Below are 18325 nucleotides of genomic sequence, written 5' to 3' on the forward strand. Positions count from 1 at the left end.
CACACGGCACTCGGAGACTGCTGTTGTGATAGTTAATAAAATCAAACAATAAGGTCATATGAGCCGTGCCATGAGAAAACCAACATAGTGGCTTTGCGACCAGCATGGATCAAGACCAGCCTGCGCATCCGCGCAGTCTGGTCAGGACCCATACTGTTCGATAATGGTTTCTCTAATAGCAATAGACTATGAAAGCGAACAGCATTGATCCTGACCAGACGCGCAGTCTGGTCAGGATCCATGCTGGTCGCAAAGTCACTATGTTGGTTTTCTCATGGCACGGCTCATATATCTTTCTGGAATAGTTTAATACATACATGGTCGGTCTTTTGTAGTGGATCATTCTCATTGGTTATCATCTATTCTACTTACAGGGAAGATAATGATAAAATTGTGTTTTAAAATAGAGCGCGTTTGACTGGCTACCACCTACACTTCTGAGGGGGGTGGGGGTGTGGGGACAGATGCAGTGGCTTAGTCAGATTCACCATTTATCCAACTAAAATAACTAGTATTGGGATAAGAGTACATTGTATAGATATAATAAACGCTTAAACCTGGCATGCTGAAGAAGTAAACAAAGTTTTGCACTATACACCGCTAACAATGGTCAAGTAATAGACCGGGCACCCTTGTACAGTGCAAACTACTAACATTCGTATAAAAGTCTCCTGTGTAAGAGTCTCGTGTATCGGTGCTTTACACTTGTCACTCTCGATGACTTCTGGAATTGGGACGTTTTCTATAACTCGCATTATCCGCCTTCTGAAAGTACTAACATTTTTCTGAAAGAGTAACCAGCAAAGGTTTCAGATGGCGACAATAAATATGGTTAAATATATACAACTACTGAGTACACTGTTGTGTGTATAGAGGACTGAGTGGTTTAGTGTTAACAGTGTCTGACTACGAAACCGGGGGTCACGAGTTCGAGTGTCTGTTCCTCCTGTTAAAATTACTAACATTCAGATAAGAATCCCTTGTATGAGTGATATAAACATGGCGTCTTAATAAAGACCCAGGGAAGTTTTTGGGACTAAAACGGCTGTGTTAGTTTACAAGTGTCTGTGCTAGTCTGCCGGCTGTGAGAGTTAACCGACTGTGCGAATTTTTCAGTGAGTTTACAGTGTATATGAATTTACCGGTTGTGTAACCTTACCGAGTGTGTTAGTGAACCGGTTGTATCAGTTTATTGACAGTGTAATCTTACAGACTGTATGATTTTATCGACAGCGTGAGCTTAGCTGTTGTGCCAATGTGCTGTTTCTGTAATAAACGTGACTGAGTAAACCGGCAGCGTGAGCTTACCAGCTGAGTAAACCAGCAGTGTGAGCTTACTGGTTTAATAAACAGGCTTTGTAAGCTTACCTGCTTAGTAAACAGGCGTGAGTTTACCAGCTAGTAAACCGGTAGTGTAAGCTTATCGGCTTAGTAAATTGGCTGTGTAGTTAAACGCCTGAGTTAACCGGCAGTATAGGCTTACCGGCTTAGTTAATAGGCAGTGTGAGCTTATCGGCTTAGTAAACCGGCCGTGTGAGCTTACCGGCTTGGTAAAAAACAGTGTGAGCTTACCGGCTTAGAAAACCGGCCGCGTGAGCTTACCGGCATAGTCAACCGGCATTGTAAGCTTACCGGTTCAGTAAATCGGCAGTGTGGGTTTACCGGCTTTGTAAGTACATTGGTTTATCAGTTTGCCGGCAGTATAAGCTTACAGACAGTGTGATTTTATCGACAACGTGAGCTTAGCTGCTGTGTCAATGTGTTGTTTATGTTAGTAAACCGGTAATGTGAATTACCGGCTTAGTAAACCGGCAGTGTGAGCTTGCACTCTTTCTACAGCCAATGAAACCACTGACATTTTGTACTGCATAATTAATTTATTTATGTCTGTAAGCGTTTTTGCTTTTTTTTGTAACATAGCTTCTTTTGTACTGCATAATTAATTTATTTATGTCTGTAAGCGGTTTCGCTTTTTTGTAACATAGCTTCTATATTTAGGTTCAAATCAACACAGAGGCATGCAACTGGGGTTGGGGTACATGTGTGTGCGCAGTTGTCGTCAGAGCTGGATCTGATGTGTTTATGATGGACCACTGCAATGGAAACCATACCACAACGTATGCACGGTCCTCGGGCAACGGACTACTTTATGTAACACAACCACATTTGAACGACTATGAGGTAATTTTATTTTTTGACGGATTGTCGAAGACAATGCCGTCCAGTGGAACCACAATAATACATTATACGAATTTCGGCTAAATCGATTTTTTGATAACCACCATATATTTCACACTCCGTCGAAAGAAAATAGTTCCCAATTGGCAGCACATAGAACAACTGAAATTACCACGCTTCACTGCGCACTTTAATTGAATGCTGACGATTAGTGTAGTATAAACGCGAGCAGACGATGTGCCTGCTGACCAATACACTAATAATAAACGAGACATTGTTCTTATCGTTGGATTACGGATTTTTCATTGACGATTTAACATCAATAGAATTCACAAATAAATAAGCTGTACTAATAATTCAGAATATAGGGGAAATAAAAGCTAGGCTATTTGTTATTTTTAATCACCACAGAGAAGTGAATTAGAATTATAGAACTTTGATAGATGCTTTTGATAATCAAAAGAAGTAAAATACTTTTCCAATGATTAATGATACTTGGAAATTTATTGAGAAAGGCATTTATTATATTGCCGAATAGAATATTACTTAGCTCTCGGTAAATCTGTAAAAGTTATTACTATTTTTAGAGCAAAAAACATGCTCAAGTGATTTGGCTATTACAGTCTATTTTAATTTGCAACACGGTAATCAGTTATATGTGTATTCCTTAAAAGTCTGATCGTCTCTGTGACCTTAAAAATGTGTTTTAGTTCTGTTCCCTTTGTTATTATAGTTTGATGTATATTGGCCCAATAGTTCTTACAAAATGTATGATTGTTTTGTAATTGTGTGTATGTGTCTACATGCACATCTGTGCAGCCTGATCATGATAGTTTACATTGTTCATATTTATTCATTAAATTCACAATGAACATAGAAATTTGGCAAGGAAATGATTACAATGTTGTAAAAAACAACCGAAAAAGACATTTACTAGTTTAACAGTCCCAACAGAAAAGTGACCATGCTGATCTCGGACCTGACAGAGTCAATACATTTCAAGACAATCCGTCCTCCAGTGTTTACAGTGCTTTGATTCATAATGGAATCATGCCCAATGTTCATAGTTTATAACATAAATATTTTCTGTCCTCTTGTACTTATAGTAGGGCCGGAGAAAACCCAACAGACAAAATTAACATTAGAACAGTGCTGTCTTTCCCATTAAAGACACTTGCTTCAGTTTCTTGTATGAGAGATGGGGCAAAAATTTCCCAATAATAGAATTGGTTCAAACTTTATATATAAACACAGTTTCATGTTAGAAACAGAAAAAATGCAAACACAATCACAGGTCACCGTATTTGTTTAGGAGTCACCTGTTCTTAAAACTGGATTTTTCTTCAAATTTGCATATAATAACTCCTGAACAAGCATGGTGGCCTTCGGTTGATGTTTTCAGAATTCTGTTTCTAACACGACACTGTTCATATACGAAGTTTGAACAAATTTTATTATTTGGCATTTTTTTATCCAAAACTGCAGCATACGTCCTTAACAGTTTATTTATGGCAATATTTTCTATTATATAAGGGAACAAATAATATCATTGCAGACACTATTAAGCGCTATAGTATTATGTAATATGTTGCTGGACAAATACTTACTGTTTATTGTTATAATCTCTGTCGAGTAATAACATATACAATCCATTAGGACACATTATTCAACAGTCACTTAGCCGTCAATCAGTTAAATCACTGTATTCACCTTTTTTGCATTCCCATTGGCAGACAAATAGGGCTTTCAGGATTTCAGAAAGTGTACCCTGTGTCTTTAATGCTGCAGTAGTTTCAAACATGGGGATTAACCCTTTTTACAACTGTTCAGGCGTCACGTATATGTCCACAAACCATTTCTTCAGTGGTGTAAATCTCCGCTTGAAAACATATTCAACACTTTGAGCAGTGTTTTAGATAACTTAAGTTTCAAAATGTTATCAAGATACCATGCAACTTGAACACGCATTTTTAGAAGAAATCATTCAATTATTCCTTAAAAAAAGAAGAATGCGATCATCCGAATGGTAAATCAACGGTAGTACAGAGTTATACAATGTCATATCTTATTATAATAATGTAAGGCTATGTATGGACCATCGGATTACTTAATGGCTGGTCAAGTTTCTTTGTTTGTTTTCCTTTGTGTAATATGATGTCTGATTAACTAGCAACAAGACATCATGGAACATCCATTTAACGTTTTCCATTACATTACATATATTATTATATTTTCTCCTTTTTAAATACCAGATATTCTTCCCACATGGAACCTCGGTGTATGTACAAGTCTCTCCACCATATTGGCCCTTCACGTTGGTCAATGTATTTATTTTCCCATCACCCGCAGACGTGGGTAATATTAAGGGTCTATGTGGAACCCTAAATGGAGATATTCATGACGACTTTACACACGAGGATGGAAGTGTAAGTGCTACAGATGTTTACTGGTGGGGATGGCAAATAGGTGAACCAACTGACTTCGCAGATTCATGGCTGTAAGTATTTCTTTTAATATTTTTATTACACTGATTTTAAAATTTCAACTATTTCGTAAAAAAAAATGTTAAAACATTCATCACAGTATTGAAAGAATCAACTTCTATACCTATCGGGCAATAAAATAGTATGAATCATACATATCGAAAGAAACCATTTATTTTCAGGTTAACAGATGAGGAATCTCTGTTTGATGATGGCGTTTTGGACTCTTTGGAAGAATGGAGTGAGGAAGAAACATACTGTGTTTGCACGGGCTCCGGAGGCGAAGATGCCCCAACATGTTCGATGCATGAAAAAAGAACCTGTGCTGACCAAGAAGCCGAAATAACTCGACGATCAGTGGACGGTCGTAAGAAAAGAATGGCAAAATTACGCGAGGTCGAAGGATACCGCATGGAACATGAAGAACTAAGTCGGCGTTTGAACACACGGAAAGAAATGCGCTTAATGACAGCTGAAACTAGAAGAAAGGTAATATATGACACATGTGGATATAGATATGAGACAACATATGCAAATTTTTAAACAATGCAGTTGTGGCATTTATATTAAGCAAAATTATAACAATTTAGAACGTATAGAATGTACTATAATTACTTGATTCTAACGCATTATGTCACACACAGTTTGAAAGGCTGCTGTGTTCAAACTTGCAACAAGGTCAAAGATAGTGTCTTGCTTAACAATAACAACATATCATGATCAGCAGCAGAGTTATCGAGTTACTTTAAACGTCATGACAAATCACTTATATGTTAAAATCTAAAGTCCATACTTTGAAAGCTTTCCCGATCTATCCAACACACATCTGTCTTATAATAATGCAAGTAAAATTATTGTTAAACAGTATTAGGACACTTATCACCGTATTATGTATGTCGTAGACTGGTTAGACTGGTTACTACACTCGTATATATTTACAAAAATAACAGATAAAAAGTAGTGTTACTTCTATCAAATTTGAAAACCACCATTTTACTAAAACTTTCTTGTTAGACTTAACAATGTACGTCATTAAAATATAACTAAAACAACTATCATCTAACCTCATATGTGAATAGCAGTGATTAACACCACCACTATTACATTATGTTTGTGTAATTAGTAACACAAAGAAATATCTTGTACTTAAATTCTTGTACTTAAGTTTACCATCAGTTTTATAAATTCTAAAATTTGCAAACTCAGTTCTATGAGTGCGAGGGAGTATCATTTTACAATAAAATGGACGGAATCAACCCCTGTAAGTATTGTTAAAGTTCGGGTTGAATGATGACACTACAGCCAAAATATAGTCTTTTGACTGTTAGCCGTAACATACAAGAAGCATAGCATTTTATGGTAAAAATTCCCAATTGCATGTGGCGGGATTTGAAACCCGGGTCGCTTGGGTTGAGTGCTAGTCCAATGTCCTTGACGCACTTGCCAGAGATTGGCTGAAAGAAAGTGCCATCATCGACACGAGATAAAACCCGTATCCCTGACGAGTCCCATCTTACGACTAATGTCGTAGTAAATCAAAGAGCATAGGATTTTATAACGAAAAATCCCAACTGCCTGTGACGGGATTCGAACCCAGGTCTCTTGGGAGCTAGTCCAATGCTCTAATCACTGAGTTAAAGAGCCGACTCCCTGACGCAGTTGTCAAAGATTGGCTTTAAATGTGTAGGCTATGCGTAAGCAACCGTAATAATAGGTGGTACATTACTACCACTAAGGCCGGTACGAAAAACGTATTGTTTAAAGACTGTATAATTATAAACAGTTCTTTTAGAAGATATTGAGCATCATTTACGTATTTCATGTACAGCGGAGCACAGATACTAGTGTGACAGCAACTAGGGAGGAAGCCGAAGCGTGGTGTAATGCTAGTTTGACAAGAGATTGCGGTGGCGACGGCTCGCAGCAACTTGTGAATATGAATGATATAATAAACCTATGTGTTGAGGACAAACAGGTTACGTAGTTTTTGTTATTAATACGTTCATTTAGATGGTGCAACAAAGTCGAAGTTCTATTATCAAACTATTACATGCAAGGAGAAAAGAAGTAAAAGTTTAGTCATTGATAGGTTATTGGTGATATATACCATACCATTTTCAAATCATTTGGTCCTAAAGTGTATAGTTTTAAACGTCTTTATCAAAGAACTTTCCATATCATAAATTTAAGATATGCGGACCTTTGGATATTTTAGAAAATCAATTATTATAATAAAGACAACAATTAAAGAAAATATATTAAATGAAGAACATGAACATTTAGATCAGTTTTGCTTGCAACAATTAGTACATGTGTTGATACCTTGTGAAATGTCGTACTTCTGCAAAACGATTTTGAAATAGATGTTATTACATGTTTTAGAAGCTAACATTCTTTCAAATTAAATAAATGTCAATTTCTTTAGCAGCATTGTAGTTCCTTGATGGTTCTCATTTGTAAGAGTTCTTCGTCCACAACCACTGTTTGTCCTGGTACCAGGCCTTTTGCTCTGCGTTAGTCCTAGTACCTATCTGTTTGCTTTGGTTAAGTTCTGATACCAGTTTGTTTCCCTCCGTTAGTCCTGGTACGAGTCAGTTTGTTATGTCTTAGCTCTGGTATTGTATTATTCCTGGTACCTGTCTGTGTGCTCTGTGTTACTTCTGGTACCACTTTGTGTACTCTTTGTTAGTCCTGGCACAAACCTGTTTGCTCTACCAGTCCACCTGATCTGTTTTAGTCCCGGTACCAGTCTGTTTTCTCTTTGTTAGTCCAAGTATCAGTCTGTCTGCTTTATGTTAGTGCTAGTCCCAGTCTGTTTGTTCTGTGTTAATCTTGTTACTGTGTAAGACCTGGTACCAGTCTGTTAGTCAAAATAACCGAAGCAGTCTGTTTTCTCTGTGTTTTTCCTGGTATCAGTCTGTTTGGTCTGTTTTAGTCCTGGTACCAGTCTATTTGCTACGTGTTAGTCCTGGTACCAGTCTGTTTGCACTGTGCAAGACCTAATGCCAGTGTGTTTACTCTGACTTAGTCCTCTTACCAGACTGTTTGCTCTGTATTAGTCCTGGTACAAGTCTGTTTGCTTTGTGTTAGTCCTTGTACTGTTTTAGTCCTTTAACCAGTATGTTTGCTCTGTGTTGTTCCAATTAAAAGTCTGTGCTCTGTGATAGTCTTGGTACCAGTTTGTTTATTCTGTGTTATTCTTGGTATCAGTCTGTTAGCTCTGTGTAAGTCTTAACATCAGTCTGTTTGCTCTGTGTTAATCTTTGTACAAGCTTGTTTGCTCTTTGTTAGTCTTGGCACCAGTTGCTCTGTTACTCTGTATGTTGTACCACTTTGTGTATTCTGTGTTATTCTTGGTCTCAGTCTGTTAGCTCTGTGTTAGTCTTAATATTAGTCTGTTTGCTCTATGTTAATCTTTGTACAAGCTTGTTTGCTATGTGTTAGTCTTGGTATATGTTTGCGTTGTGTTAGTATTGGTATTGATGATCAGTCTGTGTTAGTCTAAGTACCAGTTTGTTTGCTATGTATTAGTCCTGGTACCTGTCTGTTTGCTCTTTAATAGTTTTGGTATCAGTCATTCTAGATACCAGTCTGTTTGCTCGATATTAGTCCTGGTACCAATCATTTTCCTTTGTGTTAGTCCTGATACCAGTCTGTTTGCTCTGTGTTAGTCCTAGTTCCGGTCTGTTTGCTATGTAATAGTCCCAGTACCAGTCTGTTTGCTCTGTTTTAGTATTGTTACCAGTCTGTTTGCTTTGTGTTAGTCCTGGTACCAATCTGTTTACTCTGTATTAGTCCTTGTATCAATATGTTTGCTTTGTGTTAGTCCTGGTTTCAGTCTGTTTGCTCTGTGTTAGTCTTGGTGACTGTTTGCTCTGTATTAGTCTTGGAACCAGTCTGTTTGCTCTGTATTAGTCCTGCTATCGGTGTATCAATATGTTTTCTTTGTGTTAGTCCTGGTACCAGTCTGTTTGCTCTTTGTTAGTCTTGATATCAGTCTGTTTGCTCTTTGTTAGTCCTGGTATCAGTCTGTTTGCTCTGTATTAGTCCTGGTATCAGTCTGTTGCTCTGTGTTAGTCTTGGCATCAGTCTGTTTACTCGGTATTAGTCTTGATACTAGTCTGTTTGCTATTTGTTAGTCTTGGTACTGGTCTGTTTGCTCTTTGCTAGTCTTCGTACAAGTCTGTTTGCTCTGTGTAAGTCTTGATACCAGTCTGTTTGCTCTTGTTAGTCCAGGTATCAGTCTGTTTGCTCTGTGTAAGTCTTTGTTTCAGTCTGTTTGCTCTGTGTTAGTCTTGGTAACAGACTGTTTGCTCTGTATTAGTCTTGGAACCAGTCTGTTTGCTCTGTATTAGTCCTGCTATCGGTGTATCAATATGTTTGCTTTGTGTTAGTCCTGGTACCAGTCTGGTTGCTCTTTGTTAGTCTTGATATCAGTCTGTTTGCTCTTTGTTAGTCCGGGTATCAGTCTGTTTGCTCTAAATAAGTCCTGGTATCAGTCTGTTGCTCTGTGTTAGTCTTGGCATCAGTCTGTTTGCTCGGTATTAGTCTTGATACTAGTCTGTTTGCTATTTGTTAGTCTTGGTACTGGTCTGTTTGCTCTTTGCTAATCTTCGTACAAGTCTGTTTGCTCTGTGTAAGTCTTGATACCAGTCTGTTTGCTCTGTATTTGTCTTCTTATCAGTCTGTTTGCTCTTTGTTAGTCTTGGTACAAGTCTGTATGCTCTGTATTAGTCTTGGTACCAGTCTGCTTCTTTGTGTCAGTGTGTTTGCTCTTTGTTTGGTCTTTGTATCAGTCTGTTTGTTCATTGTTAGTCTTGGTATCAGGCTGTTTGCTCTGTATAAGTCTTGGTTCCAGTCTGTTTGCTCTTTATTAGTTTTTGTATCAGTCTGTTTGCTCTTTGTTAGTCTTTATATCAGTCTGTTTGCTCTTTGTTAGTCTTCGTATCAGTTTGTTTGCTCTTTGTTAGTCTTTGTATCAGTCTGTTTGCTTTTGGTTAGTCTTTGTATCAGTCTGTTTGCTTTTGGTTAGTCTTTGTATCAGTCTGTTTGCTTTTTGTAAGTCTTTGTATCAGTCGTTTTGCTTTTGGTTAGTCTTTGTATCAGTCTGTTTGCTTTTGGTTAGTCTTTGTATCAGTCGTTTTGCTTTTTGTTAGTCTTTATATCAGTCTGTTTGCTTTTGGTTAGTCTTTGTATCAGCCTGTTTGCTCTTTGTTAGTCTTTGTATCAGTCTGTTTGCTTTTGGTTAGTCTTTGTATCAGTCTGTTTGCTTTTGGTTAGTCTTTGTACCAGTCTGTTTGCTTTTTGTCAGTCTCTGTATCAGTCTGTTTGCTTTTGTTTAGTCTTTGTATCAGTCTCTTTGCTCGGTAATAGTCTTGGTATCAGTTTATTTGCTCTGTATTAGTCTTGGTTCTAATCTGTTTGCTCTGTATTAGTCTTTGTATAAGTCTATTTGCTCTTTGTTAGTCTTGGTACCAGTCTGTTTGCTCTGTATTAGTCTTTGTATAAGTCTATTTGCTCTTTGTTAGCCTTGGTACAAGTCTTTTTGCTCTTTGTTAGTCTTGGTACCAGTGTGTTTGCTCTGTATTAGTCTTTATATCAGTCTGTTTGCTCTTTGTTAGTCCTTGTATCAGTCTGTTTGCTTTTGGTTAGTCTTTGTATCAGTCTGTTTGCTTTTGGTTAGTCTTTGTATCAGTCTGTTTGCTCGGTAATAGTGGTAATAGTCTTGGGATTAGTTTGTTTGCTCTGTATTAGTCTTTGTATCAGTCTTTGTGCTCTTTGTTAGTCTTGATACCAGTGTGTTTGCTCTGTATTAGTCTTGATACCAGTGTGTTTGCTCTGTTTTAGTCTTTATATCAGTCTGTTTGGTCTTTGTTAGTCCTGGTACAAGTCTGTTTGCTTTTTGTTAGTCTTGGTACCAGTCTTTTTGCTCTGTTTTAGTCTTGATACCAGTGTGTTTGCTCTGTATTAGTCTTTATATCAGTCTGTTTGCTCTTTGTTAGTCCTGGTACAAGTCTGTTTGCTTTTTGTTAGTCTTGGTACCAGTCTATTTGCTCTGTATTAGTCTTGGTATCAGTCTGTTTGCTCTTCGTTAGTCTTGGTATCAGTTTGTTTGCTCTGTATTAGTCTTGGTTCTAGTCTGTGTGCTCTTTGTTAGTCTTGATACCAGTGTGTTTGCTCTGTATTAGTCTTCGTATCAGTCTGTTTGGTCTTTGTTAGTCCTGGTATAAGTCTGTTTGCTTTTTGTTAGTCTTACTACCAGTCTTTTTGCTCTGTTTTAGTCTTGGTATCAGATTGTTTCCTCTGTATTAGTCTTTGTACCAGCCTGTTTGCTCTTTATTAGTCTTGGTACAAGTCTTTTTGCTCTGTATTAGTGTTTGTAATATTCTGTTTACTCCTTATAAGGATTTGTATCAGTGTGTTTGCGCCTTGTTAGTCTTGGTATCAGTGTGTTTGCTCTTTGTTAGTCTTGGTCTTAGTCTGTTTGCTCTTCGTTAGTCTTGGTATCAGTCTTTTTGCTCTTTGTTAGTCTTAGTATCAGTCTGTTTCCTCTGTTTTAGTCTTTGTACCACCCTGTTTGCTCTTGTACCCAGTCTGCTTGCTCTGTATCAGTTTTGTACCTGTGTGTTTGCTCTCTGTTAGTCTTGGTACAAGTCTGTTTGCTCTGTATTAGTGTTTGTATTCGTCTGTTTGCTCCTTATAAGTCTTTGTAACAGTGTGTTTGCGCCTTGTTAGTTTTGGTATCAGTGTGTTTGCTCTTTGTTAGTCTTGGTCTGTCTTAGTCTGTTTGCACTTCGTTAGTCTTGGTATCAGACTATTTGCTCTGTGTTAGTCTTGGTATCAATCTGTTTGCTCTTTTTAGTCTTGGTATAAGTCTGTTTGCTCTGTGTTAGTCGTGTTATCAGTCTGTTTGCTCTGTGAGTATATTGGTACCAGTCTGTTTGCTCTGTATTAGTCTTGGTACCAGTCTTGTTGTTCTGCGTAGGTATAGATATACGTCTGTATGCTTTGGTTCTTAATTTTAGTTTTAGATCCACGTTTCAAATTCTTATGATTTACTTCCCCTCTGGTCTCGGGCAAACTTGGAATTTACAGTTAACTTGTAGGCAAAAATAAGACATATTCTGTTCCACGAAAAACTTATATCGAATAGCTGGGAAGGTGTTATTCTTGCCCGTCGCGACATTTCGGTATTAAAAAGAAAATTAAAAAAAAACAAATCAAAGCCCACGAGGACTAGTTTTACTTTACATTCTGTCCGAACAATTTCAAATGCACAGGCAGATTGAAAACCAGGCTTTAAAACATATAATCCCAAACTCTGTCTAATTCAAAAAGTTGTTTCCTTTTTGCCTAATTATGTTAGAATTAGCTTTTATATAAAGCTAACCTTGTCAAGTTTAATAAAAGAGACTATGACAGCGTGTTCTTTCAGATAAATGGATATTTATAACGCTTCATTTCGACTTTAATGTATTTTGTTTAAAGATACATATTTTGGGTTCAGACCTATCTCAATAGTGTCATCTTAAACACAGGAGTTAAATATAGAGTTTTACAAAATGACAATGTTCGAGTGTGTCATAATATATCGTGAAGTGTAATAAGTCGATCTGTTTCAAAAGATGGCCATATATGGCGGATATTTTACCTCCCATACCAATTCCACTTTAGATATGGTGAACTCGTAAAAATATCTGAGTTTACAGACTCCGAGAGTAACAAAACACTAGTGATCTTTCGGAATCGTCAAACATGTATTATTATTAAAAAAGGAAGTATCTCGTATGTGAGTGTTAGAGGATTAGCCTGGTGTTTGTTTTATACAAACTTGTGCTTTTATTACCTTTTTCGGCAAAATGAAATATGAAATATTGAAATGTATTAGGAAATTCCACAGCAAAAAAAATTTCAGATATATTTTAATGAATGAAAAACATCAAATATACATACTTTGGTTAAACCCTTTGAACACATGAAATAAAAAGAAAATGTGTTGTACTTTTAGTATTGAAAAATCTTTAACTTGTGAACATTAGGCATTTCGTTTTCACGGGTGGATATGTCATTTGTGAACATATTGCATCTGAAGGATATTTCACTCGGTATATCCTCTATATTCAATAATAAAATGTTGTCATAACTAACTGTATAAGCATTATCTCTTACAGCTCAACAAAACTGTGAGTTGGGAAACCACCTCTTGTTCTGTAACCATTACTATAGTGAATACGACCATGAACAAGAATGTAAGTTTTTGTGTTTTTTTTTGGTTTTTTCTTTTCTTTTAGTTTAGCTTACATGCCTATGATGTTCTCACTCGCCATATGTCCCACGTTATCCGTATGTTTATTCGTCGGTCTGTTCTAACATTTCACCAAGCACCATCTCTGAAACCATTTTGTGGAGGGTTGATGAAACTTGTGTGTCCCTCTACCTAGATTTTAAAATGAATTAGAGTTTGGGAAAAAAACATGGCCATGGTGTAGTCACTTTTCCCTAATTGTATATAGTGGATACTTTGAGCTCCTTCTCCTCGAAAACTGTTTACTCAGTTAAAATCATGCACAGATATTAATTGATTGGATTTATAACAAGATTGTTCAAATTATTTTGATTATGAAAAAAAAGAAACATATGTCCACCAAATCTAAAAATAGGAAATGTTCCAACAACACGCCCTAAAACTCTGGCTCAAATTTGAAAAAGTTTCACAGAAAAGTTTCTGTCGTGACCAAATGTCAAAGATTATTCCAAGTATTTCAATGTGACAAAAATGTGGCCATCAGTGCTTTAGAAAATAATCTTCAGCCTCACTCTCCGCTTACATTGAAATAATTTCGCAGAAATGTCGGATGACTATCTACCATAGAACCCTTTAAGAATTTTGCTTTTCCCATCATATTTTAATAACGGTCCTGAGACCTTGTGGTCTAGAAGTTAAATATCAGAGATCAGGGTTTCGGTACCAGGTCTAGGCCCTTTAAATTCTAAAATGCTATTCATACAGTTTCCCACTGTACTGGTTATAACCCCTGGGTCAGCAATTCGTGTATCGGTGTTCTTCATCCGTCATGTTTAAGTCTTTTCAAAACTAGCATAATAAATCTGTTATTTCTCCTGCTGGGCTCATTCCTTATTATGGTCATTTTGTCAGTTAAGAAGGATGAAAGTGGCTACGTTTGTATGTATGCACCTTTGAACGTGTTGATTATGACCTATAATGCAATATAAATTTTATATAAACATACTTGTCTATTGGCAAATGGTAGTTTGACTTTTGGTTAGCAAGCCAGTCAATTTTTATTGCATGTCATCATATTGATGTCAAAACGATCGAAGGAAATGCCTTTTTGGTAATAAATAGTTTAATTTAGTAAAATTACAACTTCAAAAGTCTCAAGTGGTTTCACCATTAATATGGATCTTCTAGAGAACTTTAATGACGTCGTCGTCAGGTAACGACGTTTTCATGATATCGCTTATGTAAATAATAAATATTCTAAACTTGTCGTTTGCATCATTGAAAAAAGTATGAAATCCGTAATTGTAGATTCTGCAAATATTGGTATAATTAGTAATAATCATTTATCATTCAGGGACGGTTTAAATAGTTTGATGAAATATGTTTCTTTCATCTTCCGAATGGTATTATAATTTTATTTCGGCTAATAAAATGGACAATTTTTTAAAAACAGTAAAAAGAATAAGTTAATTATGCAAACGTTCAATCATGGAAGGGAATACTGCCTCGGAGTTTCGTGAAATTTGTTCGCGTCACTCGAAATGACCGATTAGTTGTTTATTACAGACTCGAAGTCGCTCGAGAGGCCATAAAATCATTAAAGTGTTTCCTTTATAATTTTGACTCGGTGTTCCGTCTAGTATATTCTAGTGACGCGAAGACCGCGGTTCATAATTTATAGTTCTATTTATATTTATAGTAGTTATTGTATAAATAAGGCAGTATTCGTCGCTATGCAGACTTTTCCTTCGAGGGAAAAAAAGCGGAAAGTGGGTTTTTCCGCTTGAGCTGATCTGTATGTTGAATATCGGTGTACATTTTTTGCATATCCTGATATATGTCTGCTTACTTGAAATATTATTGTGTCTGCTTGTCTTATTTGTTGGTTATGTAGTGTAACTCTGTTTCTTAAACTGATAGTTTCTCCTATACAGTAGATTCTCTCTATAAAGGGCACCCTCGGTTTGTAGGCCTAATTGACTTTACTGAACATAAAAGATATATGACTTTCTGCATGTACATAATTGACCCAACACATGGATTAAGATCAAACTCCACATCCAAATCAAACGTATAGATGATCGAGGGATTTTAAATATGACACAACATGGTTATATCTAGAAAGGTCATTATGACCTCATATTACAATGGTTTTTGAATGGTTAGTAAGACACGAAATCTCAAATTCACTGTTAAGGCCAGACCACTATTAAGGCCACTTTTGGTCAGACCGCTGGGTGCCCGTAATAGAGAGAATCTACTGTGCTTACATTAATATGTGTCTACAATAACGAAATTTATGCATTATTTCATATTTCTTTTTTTTCAATGATGCAAACGACAATTTTACAATATTTATTATTTACATTAGCAACGACATTAATTATAACGTTGTTACCAGACGACGACGTCATTAACATTCTCCTGTAGATCCGTATTAATGGTGAAACCGAGATTTTTAAATTGTAAAGGTTTATTCTATAATTTCAATATTTGCAGGCGAGTGATGCAGCAGCGGCCAATGAAACATTTTGCCCTGGTAATTGCTACGGTCAAGGGAATTGTAGCGAAGGCGGTAAGAAATTTTTTTCGACCTTAATTGGCACCTCGCGTTTCAGAAGTGACGTTAATGATGGAGATCACAATACAAACATACCAAATATAATTTTGTTATTAGTTTGTTCTCCTAACATGCTCAATTATGTTTGTTTGTTTTTACGCCGTTTTTCAACAGTATTCCAGTTATGTAACGGTGGGCAGTTCCCCTTACCAGTGTTCCTGGAATCTGTACCAGTACAAATCTGTTCTCTGCTTGACTTTTAACTCCCCAAATTGCATCAGAGGTGGAAGACGAATGATACCAGACAGAATGTATTTCATCAAATCGTCACGGAGATCCTACGCCTCACCCGGGGGTCGAACTCACGACTCTGCGATCCGAAGATCTGCGCTCTCCCTGGGTTGTCTCAGGTTGTTTTGTTTGAAATGGTGCAACACATTACCGCTAATGAAGCAGTTAAGCTTATTAAACGATTGCAAATATATTTTGAAAATTCTTAAATGTTCTGCTTTGACAAAACAGATTCTCAAGGACTTGGAAAAAAACTTTCCATATATGGCAATTTTTCCTACTTCCAAAATGTATTTAAGTATCTAATCCGACATTGTGGTTTCTTGTGATACTTGAAACGTGACCGTTGTTGCCTCTGCACCTGCAGCTCGTTCTGTAATCCACGTTTTACAAAATTCACAGCGCGCACTTATCAATATTAAATCTTACTGCATGCTGGTCGATTACATCAACTGAAGCTGAATGCGTTTTTCCAAAATCTTTCATTGAAATGCTATAAAGCAAAAACATCAAATACTAGCCAGTTCCATCGGTATGAGAGAGTCACCGAAATCATACTTGATTGGTTATGGCACTAGGGCTGCACGTCTGACACGTGAGCAGTTTGATTTACGTCAACGTCACTGCATTAGAGTGTTGTAATGTAAAAATCAAGTTATCCTTTAGTCATTGGACAAACAGTTCATTTTGTTTTTCTTTTAACGATGTAACAAATTAAACTGGCATTCGATGTTTTCCAGCTATATTAGTCGCAACTTGACCGCGATGGTTGCCCTTAGGCTGATAATAAGGGGTGCTTAGGGTGACCGTGTATATTTACATGGAATTAGTTTGTACACAGTCCAGTACAGTCCGTGTATGATAACTTCGGAGTGACGTCACGTTTGTTTATGTTTTCTGGACTAACAAAACTAACATAATAGGTAAAGCAGCTTACATAAACAATAATATTGGGTATATTTTATTGCAACACGTCTATCAGTCCCGGTAGCTCAGTGGTAACCACTGATGTTTGAAATGTCAAATTTTGTGGGCCGTAGGTTCGAATCGAGTTAAGTGAGCTCTTTTTTTCTCTCTTTCAGGGTCGCCACCATAAGCATTCATTTTTCCTGGAATATATTAGTATGTAGATAGAAATATTATCAAATTATTTTCTGTTTAAAGATGACCAGCCATCGGCTCTGTGTAAACACATCGTATTATGAATGCATAGTCGCGAAAACACTCGGAAATATCGAACATGTTAAATTCCTCTCTGGTATATTGCCAGTATTAGTGTAGTCAACATGTTCGAGGCGTCAACGTCTGTTGTTGCAACGAGAAACATTGTTCAGTATCGTATGAGAATGATGCTAAATGCATACTGCAAAATGTTCTGAAGGTTATTTCAAGCATCATTATTTTTCCATATTTCAGTTCGTTATTGTATACCGTAGTGCTGTATTACTGCATTTTGAATATTTTCAATTGTCTTTGAAAAAAAATGTAATTAAAACATAAATAAAAAAACAAAGATTAAAAGAAAGTATAAATCACGGTGGGATTCGAACCAACGCGACAATGGAAATAAAAAGAATCGCTGTTGCATGGCTAACGCTCTACGGCCGGTACTAATCTTTTACTTCAAAGTAAGAGTAGTATAGTTAGTAGTATACTATAAAAGTGTGTACTTAGAAAATGCTAATTATCGATTACCCTCCTGACTTGGACTCGTCCGAATAGTCATTCCGAAGTTATCAGACACGGACTGCATCAAAGAATGTAGACTTACATTTGATGAGTTAAATCCAATTTACTAGTTTATATTCGCACTTTATATTTCCATTTTCTCATGCAATTCATGTTTTACCTACCTTCCTTTTCAATAATAGGTTGTGCCTCATTATATATTATAATACATAGGTCAACCTACGGGATCAAATTAAGTCCACTATTAGACAACTTAATCCCTTTATATTGAAATATTTCATGATCAACAATTAGGTAAAATTTGCTATCTTATCGGTAAAATTACCCCCCTTGAAAACACCTGGCTGGGCGATATCGATTTTGTTTAGTTGACCTGTCAAAACATGTTTCTGGCTTTCAGCCTGGAACAAGTTTTGACTGATCAAATTAATTGTACAATACCCGACTAAATCGCACCTGAATGTGAGCTACATGAGCGGTAGTCACACTTTGTTTAGCTCAGACAAATTACCATCTTAATATAATTATTTACTGTGCGTTTTTGATACCTATATGCATTATGACAATGTTGTTGAGTTCTTTTGTGTATTTACATTTCTTATAAATTGGTAAAATGAAGTCCATTCCAAACTTGCTTAATAATAAACTTACCGACAAACAGTGATCAGTAAAACTAATGTACTGTGAAGACACTAAGAGTCGAAAAGTAATAGCATAGTGTATCCAAATACTTTCCCTCTCTTACTTTCCACAGCGTCATTTCGCGAATACATTAAACCGTCAAAATTAGAAATTTATATACATTTTTGTATGCTAATACGAACTTGATTAACTGCGTTCATAAATTACAGCAAAACTAGAGGGTTCGCAAATATTAAG

General features: G+C 36.5%; 1 protein-coding gene across 2 annotated transcripts in view; it reads left to right on the forward strand.

Moving 5' to 3' along the window:
* LOC123553955 (uncharacterized) overlaps positions 1 to 18325 on the forward strand; it is a 115055-nt gene that overhangs the window by 76518 nt on the left and 20212 nt on the right. For both annotated transcript variants that reach the window (XM_053548642.1, XM_053548643.1), the window contains 6 exons: positions 1999 to 2181; positions 4431 to 4675; positions 4844 to 5150; positions 6490 to 6636; positions 12833 to 12910; positions 15406 to 15481. In XM_053548642.1, coding sequence (XP_053404617.1) covers positions 1999 to 2181; positions 4431 to 4675; positions 4844 to 5150; positions 6490 to 6636; positions 12833 to 12910; positions 15406 to 15481 — 1036 coding nt within the window. The remainder of the gene's footprint in view (positions 1 to 1998; positions 2182 to 4430; positions 4676 to 4843; positions 5151 to 6489; positions 6637 to 12832; positions 12911 to 15405; positions 15482 to 18325) is intronic.

Source organism: Mercenaria mercenaria, chromosome 7 (genome assembly GCF_021730395.1).
Source record: "Mercenaria mercenaria strain notata chromosome 7, MADL_Memer_1, whole genome shotgun sequence".
In the NCBI taxonomy this organism is placed as follows: Eukaryota; Metazoa; Mollusca; class Bivalvia; order Venerida; family Veneridae; genus Mercenaria; species Mercenaria mercenaria.